Below are 8,153 nucleotides of genomic sequence, written 5' to 3' on the forward strand. Positions count from 1 at the left end.
AGGTAGATACCGTATATAGGTAGGTATGGTGGACTCATATGGAATAATTTTGGGGTTTATATAGTTGGATGCACAAGCAGTATTCCTGCTTAGTACAGGTGAAGGCTAACAAAAGACTGGGAAGCGACCAGCTAGAGAGCGACAACAGTCATGAACATGCATTAAAATTAATCAACACCGAATGCAAGCACGAGTAGGATATAATCCACCATGAACATAAATATCGTGAAGGCTATGTTGATTTTGTTTCAACTACATGCGTGAACATGCGCCAAGTCAAGTCACTTAAATCATTTAGAGGAGGATACCACCCTATCATACCACATCACAACCATTTTAATAGCATGTTGGTACGCAAGGTAAAACATTATAAGCTCCTAGCTAATCAAGCATGGCACGAGAACTATGATATCTAGTTGTCACTGCAAACATGTTTATTCATAATAGGCTGAATCAGGAACGATGAACTAATTATATTGACAAAAGCAAGAGAGGTCGAGTTCATACCAGCTTTTCTCGTCTCAATAAGTTCATCATATAATCATCATTATTGCCTTTCACTTGCACGCCCGAACGACGTGGATAATAATAATAATAGTGCACGTGCATTGGACTAAGCTGGAATCTACAAGCATTAAATAAACAGGAGAATACAAGGCAATATGGGCTCTTTTGTCAGATCAACAATAATGCATATAAGAGCCACTTCAATAGTTTAATCATGGTCTTCTTCTATCGACCCCCAAAGAAAAGAAAGAAATAAAACTATTTACATGGGAGAGCTCCCAACAAATAAAAGAAGAACAGGAAATATTTTGGGGTTTTCTTTTTAATTACTACTACAAGCATGGAAATTAAAATTAGCTAAAAATCTACAACTAATTTTTTTGGTTTTTCTTAAGGTTTATTAAACACATAAGAAGAAAGCATAAAAAAGAAATAAACTAGCATGGATGATACAATGAAAAAGTATGAGCACCGACATCTAGCAATGAGTGTGTGAACATGAATGTAATGTCGGTGGGAAATACGTACTCTCCCAAACTTAGGCTTTTGGCCTAAGTTGGTCTATGGCCACGATTGGCCTGGCGGATATCCATAATAATAGTTGGGGTCGTGCTGAGATGCAGCGGCTATCGCCTCCTAAGCTGCAGCGTGGCGATGAGCGGCCTCCGCCCTCCTCTCGTACTCATCTGCCCCCTCTCTGGTAATAACATATCTTTTTTTTGCCTGATAATCAAAGAAGGCAGGAGCAGGGAGAGTAATATGGACAACACGGCGTCTGTTAAAAATTAAACGATACTGGAGAGATGATTCATTCCTCTCGACAAACTGGTGGTGAACCATAGCATTAAAGTCTAGGTAAGCACGAGGTAATTCAATATCATCTTCACGTATGGCTATACCAATAAAATTAGCTATGCGGGTTGCATAAATTCCACCAAAGAAATCTTCATTAAACCTATTAAGATGCAACCTACGTGCAACAATAGCTTTCAAATTATAAGATTTGTCTCCTAACACAGCACTCCTAAGAATACTGAGGTCAGGGACACATATGTGACATGCCTCGTCTTTATAATTAATGCATCTACCTATGAAGAGAGCAAAATAATGTATAGCAGGAAAGTGAATGCTCCCTGTGGTAGCTTGTGTTATATCTCTAGATTCCCCCACAGTTATACTAGCAAGAAAATCTCTATACCAATAAAATTAGCTATGCGGGTTGCATAAATTCCACCAAAGAAATCTTCATTAAACCTATTAAGATGCAACCTACGTGCAACAATAGCTTTCAAATTATAAGATTTGTCTCCTAACACAGCACTCCTAAGAATACTGAGGTCAGGGACACATATGTGACATGCCTCGTCTTTATAATTAATGCATCTACCTATGAAGAGAGCAAAATAATGTATAGCAGGAAAGTGAATGCTCCCTGTGATAGCTTGTGTTATATCTCTATAAATTCTCCCACAGTTATGTATACTATTATTAAAAAAGCAAACATAACTCCCTTTAAAGCCACACAACAAAATGTACACAGAAGTACCAGAGTCGTTAGATCAATCAAACTAAATTATATCCAACAATCCATATTACATCCCAGGTCTGTCACACAAACTAACGCTCCAAATTAAATGTTCTGCCAGGCAGACTACCCCGCGCACGTCCTACCCCTCCGCACATCACGCTGCTAAAAGCATCTGAACCCAACAAATTATCCACTGCCCAATTGCGCCCCCGCCTTCCTTCCCCACCGCTGTGCTCCCCTCTCCCCATAGACGCCTCCTACCCTCTGACGCCGCCCCGCGCGATGGACGCCATCTCTCCCCTATTTCCCTCTTCACCTCCACGGCCACGCCGCATCGCCGGCCAAGCCCCGCTGCGGTGGCTATGATCCGCCACGCCGCCCCATAGCCCCACACCCAAAGCTGCAGCCGAGATGCATCTGAGCGAGAACGAGGGGATTGAGGGCGTGCGGTTCGCGGTGACTGTCGGGCAGGGCTTCGTCGGTGCCGCGCTATGCCTGGAGCTGATCCGCCGCGGCGCCCTGGAGGTCTGCTCCCTCGACAGCTCGACCTGCGCGATTCCTCCGCTTGGTCCCAGCAGCTCCTCGACGCCGGCGTCCGCTTCTTACAAGGTTCTCTCCCTCACTCTCTTTTGCTTAAATTATTGTGTTTTTTTTCTGTCGCCATGAGTGGGCGTGAGACTTAAATGCAGCGTCGCAGCGAAGAAGGTAATTTGTTTTTCTGTCCAATGCATTGAAGCTATAATGTACGTGCTTAGTAAATTGTTTAGGGCGGTGTGAGACTTATAATGCCTGCCAACTTAGTGAATTGATAAACCTGGAAGTTTGTGTTTTTCACTTCACTTGAATTTGCACAATTCAGTTATGTGTTCATTGAATGGATTTGACATGACATTTCCTGCAAGCAATGAGGGAAGTAGATGGGCATGGCTGATTTGTTCGTCATGCAGTTATGTGCTATCTTATTCCTTGATGCTGAGTGTGAGTCCATGCATGTGCAAGCTATATGTACTCTTAGTCTATTAGTGTTCTCTAACTTATTTCCTACTATTCCTGTATGGTACCACTTCTTCCCTAGCAAGGATATGTGAGCCTATTAACCTTATGTTGTCTGTCAATGTCAGATTTAGAACCCAACAAAGAAATATGGCAGAAATTTGCATATTAACCTTTCTTGTGCAGGTTCGAGATATAAAGGTCATACAGATGCTTCTTTGCCATGAGTCTGTAAACTTGATGAGGCAACATGGTCTTCAAGCACAAGAAATACCCATGTACGTGAGTGTGGGCTGCCGCTCCGCCCTCCACTCCTCTGCTTGACCACCGCCACCGCCACGTTGAAGCCCCTTGCCACCTAGCGGCATGCTTTCTCGTGAGCTAGCTTCTTCAACACATGTTTTTCTGAATTTCTACAAGCTAAATTAGTACATGCTTCTTTGAACGTTGGCCTGTATTGGATTCTTGTATGTTATGATTTGCCCAATCAGCACACCCATGGATAGGGCAAGAAAAATAATTAGAAAGCATGAAATATGCCAATCAATACTTTCTGTTGGATATATCAATTGTTTTAGCTCTTCCTACACCCAACCGCCACATTCTAAATTATGAAGGTTCCAGCTGGAATTCCCGTTCCGTTCATACATTCCAATTTAGCGTTTTAGTTCAAAATTAGAAGCTGGATTCTGTGTATAGTTATTCTCATGTCCATCATATGAACTATGCGTGTGTACTCATGTTGAATTGATGTGTGATACTGAGTCTTTGCATTTTCAATTGCCTTTCACTTTCTTCATGATTTGGTGCATGTGCATTTTCACATAATTTGTAACAAACCAATTCATATTTTCGTCGAGCTTGGATCATTTTGTTCTTTTATAATGGTTGGAGGTGTGGTTTAGGAGGATCAGCAGCTAATGGCAAACGCGCCAGCGAGCCCCGAGTGCGCTGGACCGTGCAACATGAAGAAGACCATCTGGACAAAGGGCAGGTACACGAATAGCCAAGAACACAAGGATACGTGCGGGTCTGCGTTTCTGAGGTATATCTCTTTTAGCACTAGCGACTAAATGGTCTGTAGCTGGTCAGGCGTGCTTGCCTAAAATGTACTTTAGTAGTTGCTAGAGCCATGCTAGCTTCTATGTTGTTCTTGCAGCCTCAACTAGCTTATTTCATTTGAAGCAAATGTTGTTCTATCCTTCCAATTAATGTTATTCAGATCTTCTTTTCTTTTTTCTATTGTCATTCACAATACAAATGTTATGAGAATTTCAGGAATTTTGTCATATCTTTCTCCCAGTTACCTTAATTTTGTAAATTGTGGTCTAATTCAATTTTGAGTTTGTTTTCAGAAAAGCCTACTTTAAAGCTGTGTAAATCCATTATTTCCTTTGAGTTTGCCGTGGAGGTGAGTTGGGAACCTTTTTTTATACTTGGTGGATGCACTGATTTAGGGTGCGTTTGGTTAGGGAACGAAGTGGAATGGAATGTCATGGTTCCGTTCTAGTAGAATGGGTCGGTTCCATCCTTGTGTTCGGTATATGCAAATCTAAGGAATGGAATGGTTATGTTTTAGTGTTTGGTTTCAGATATCTGATGAAATGGATTTGTTCATCCCTACACTTGTCTGCTTGTGATTATGTAGAATATATTGAACTTTGAACTGGATTTCAGTCAATCAAAAACCATCGGATGCATTGGCACACACATATGGGCAAGATTAAGCTGAATTAGAAAAGAGCGGTGCATACACTGAATCAGATTTCAGAACACCAAATACAGCTGGTTTCAGTCAAATGGTTGATCTCGGCAAGACAAAGACTGAATTGGATGGGGAGCTCAACAGTACAGGCCTTAGCCCCAATCGTCGGCGCACTGGTTGGGCTCGCTGGGCGCCGGCACAGGACTGGAGACACCTGGGCGCGAAGACCACGCCGAGCGGTGCACGAGGCCGCACAGCTGCGCATACTACAGATCAACGCCGTCCCTCGCGGCCATCCAGCGCGGCCGTCTCGTGATGCATGAGGCCATGCAGGAGCTGCTCGTGCACTCTGGTACAAATCTACGCCGCTGCCCTCCTCCATTAGCCGCCGTCTCTTGGTGCCCGTCGTCGCTCGCCTCCATCCAGCGCCGTCTTTCGGTGCCCGCCGTGGCTCGCCTCCATCCAGCGCCATCTCTCGGTGCCCGCCGTTGCTCTCCTCCCTCCAACGCCGCCTATTGCTACCCGCTGCCACTCGTGTCGAGAGAGGGAGAGGCGATAGAGTTGCGGGAGTGCGAGGAGAACGACCGGTTTCATGTGGTCCGCTCGAGTTGGAAGTATGAGCGTGTTCCGCATCTGAGAGGAATATTTGGTTCGTGGGAACTAGTCGGTTACCGTTCCAGCTCTATGCCAAACACCAGAACGGGGCCTAGAAACGGGTCCGACCCATGACATTCCAGTTGATGACTGCAACCAAACACACCCTTAGTGACGGAGACTTGCCTGAATGTTATTTTCCTCCGCGTGAAGTGCTTACAATTCTCAAAGACTTCAACAAGTCCCGGAGGAGATTGACAAGGTGCAGGCAAGATCTCAAGTTCATTGCTGTCTTTTTCTGTCTGAACATTTTCTTATTTGGAGTTGCAGCCGATTTATGGTGTATCAACCGACTTGGCTTAGGATGTATTGTAGTTAGTTTGGTTGCATCAACCAACAAGTCTTATTATGTATTGCTATTGGTTTGGTACCATCAGACGACTGGCCAGTTGGAAAACCAGCGGGGAAAACATGTACTGTGAGCTCCCCTCGCATTCATAATTTGGAGCTTGATAAACAATGTTCTGTGAGCTTGTTAATGATCTGCTATTTTTCACAAAATTGGGACATGTCTGATGGTCGATGTGAGGTTCTCTAAATAAAAAAATTCCTCATTTGTCCATTCTGATAGTCTGATGGAATTTTGTTAATAAGAACCTACAATTCCTTGGGTAAGTTTGGGTTAGGAGTTCCGTATATATGCGCCAGGAAAGTATATAGGGAAATCATGATATGCTTTTTCTGCAGTGCCAACACTGAAAATGTAAAGTGTGTCCTGCATGACTTTTATATGTGTTTTAGGAATTGGAGGATAGCTCTATAAACAAAATTCCTTATTCTGCACTTCTCTGCTTTGCTTGGCAGGAATCCTTGTTGTAAAGAGCGAAGGCATGGTTTGGTTTGCATGACATTATCTTCAATTGGCTGGAGATATATAAATGTTGATACTTGATTTTCTCATCTGGCATCTTATCACTTGTGTGAAACACACTTGATTTTCTCATAGTAATAGTTCTCTATTATTGCTGATACATAAATGGATCTTTATTCAATGGTACTTGTATGTGTGTATGGAGAATGGTGATTAACCTTTTAAATAATCCATTGTCCAACAAGGTGATTCTAATTTCTGATTAGATTATACTATAACAATATGATTAGAAAAAATTCAAACGGTTGTATATTTGACACATACTACAACGGGCCGAAGCCTGCCTGTATATTTTTTTTCAAATACTAAAATTTGAGATTATAATCATTTGGGCGCTATGCATTGAGAAAGTGGGCATTTAGATAAGAGATTATATAATTAACGCAAAGACGTGCGATATTTTTTTCAACAAGAATGTTGATCATGAAGAATGATAATCAAATTTGTAGGGTAGCCAAAGAATATTGATAACACACAAGTATAGGGGATCGCAACAGTTTTTGAGGGTAGAGTATTCAACCCAAATTTATTGATTCGACACAAGGGGAGCCAAAGAATATTCTCAAGTATTAGCAGCTGAATTGTCAATTGAACCACACCTGGAAACTTAGTATCTGCAGCAAAGTGATTAGTAGCAAAGTAATATGATAGTAGTGGTAATGGTAGCAAAAGGTAACGGTAGCAAGAGTAATGTTTTTGGTATTTTGTAGTGATGATAGCAATAGCAACGGAAAAGCAAATAAGCGAAGAACAATATAAGGAAAGCTCGTAGGCAATGGATCGGTGATAGAGAATTATGCCGGATGCGGTTCATCATGTAACAATCATAACATAGGGTGACACAGAACTAGCTCCAGTTCATCAATGTAATGTAGGCATGTATTCCGAATATAGTCATACGTACTTATGGAAAAGAACTTGCATGACACCTTTTGTCCTACCCTCCCGTGGCAGCGGGGTCCTAACGGAAACTAAGGGATATTAAGGCCTTCTTTTAATAGAGTACCGGAACAAAGCATTAGCACATAGTGAATACATGAACTCCTCAAACTATGGTCATCACTGGTAAGTATCCCGATTATTGTCACTTCGGGGTTAACAGATCATAGCACATAACAGGTGACTATAGACTTGCAAGATAGGATCATGAACTCTCATATATTGATGAAAACATAATAGGTTCAGATCTGAAATCATGGCACTCGGGCCCTAGTGACAAGCATTAATCATAGCAAAGTCATAGCAACATCAATCTCAGAACATAGTGGATACTAGGGATCAAACCCTAACAAAACTAACTCAGTTACATGATAGATCCCGTCCAACCCATTACCGTCCAGCAAGCCTATGATGGAATTACTCATGCATGGCGGTGAGCATCATGAAATTGGTGATGGAGGATGGTTGATGATGACGATGGCGACGAATTCCCCTCTCTGGAGCCCCGAACGGACTCCAAATCAGCCCTCCCGAGAGGTTTTAGGGTTTGGCGGCGGCTCCGTATCATAAAACGTGATGAATCCTTCTCTCTGATTTTTTTCTCCCCGAAACCAAATATATAGGGTTGGAGTTGAGGTCGGAGGAGCTCCAGGGGGCCTACGAGGTAGGGGCGCGCCCCCACCCTCGTGGACAGGTGGTGGGCCCCCTGGCCTTCATCTTTTGCAAGGATTTTTTTATTATTTCCGAAAATTTGTTCCGTGAAGTTTCAGGTCATTCCGAGAACTTTTGTTTCTGCACATAAATAACACCATGATAATTCTGCTGAAAACAGCGTCAGTCCGGGTTAGTTCCATTCAAATCATGCAAGTTAGAGTCCAAAATAAGGGCAAAAGTGTTTGGAGACGTATCACAGCCGTCTCTAAAGCATTCAAATCATAGCCGTCTCTAAAACAGTG

At 42.6% G+C, this 8,153-nt stretch overlaps 1 protein-coding gene across 9 annotated transcripts; it reads left to right on the forward strand.

Moving 5' to 3' along the window:
* Positions 1-2,213: 2,213 nt before the first annotated feature.
* LOC125529307 lies at positions 2,214-6,510 on the forward strand. 9 transcript variants are annotated; one of them, XR_007292607.1, is made up of 4 exons: positions 2,214-3,404; positions 3,934-4,439; positions 5,541-5,589; positions 6,192-6,510. XR_007292607.1 is itself a non-coding variant. In XM_048693723.1 (3 exons), the coding sequence occupies exons 1-3, from the start codon at positions 2,447-2,449 to the stop codon at positions 4,684-4,686; spliced, it is 348 nt and encodes a 115-aa protein (XP_048549680.1). In that variant the 5' UTR covers positions 2,214-2,446; the 3' UTR covers positions 4,687-6,510. The 9 variants fall into 9 exon arrangements, 3 of the variants coding, with proteins under 3 accessions (XP_048549680.1, XP_048549679.1, XP_048549681.1); XR_007292604.1 differs by having other exon boundaries at positions 3,934-5,589; XR_007292606.1 differs by having other exon boundaries at positions 5,541-6,510.
* Positions 6,511-8,153: the final 1,643 nt, after the last annotated feature.

The sequence above is a fragment of the Triticum urartu genome, unplaced genomic scaffold (assembly GCF_003073215.2).
Source record: "Triticum urartu cultivar G1812 unplaced genomic scaffold, Tu2.1 TuUngrouped_contig_5506, whole genome shotgun sequence".
NCBI lineage: Eukaryota > Viridiplantae > Streptophyta > Magnoliopsida > Poales > Poaceae > Triticum > Triticum urartu.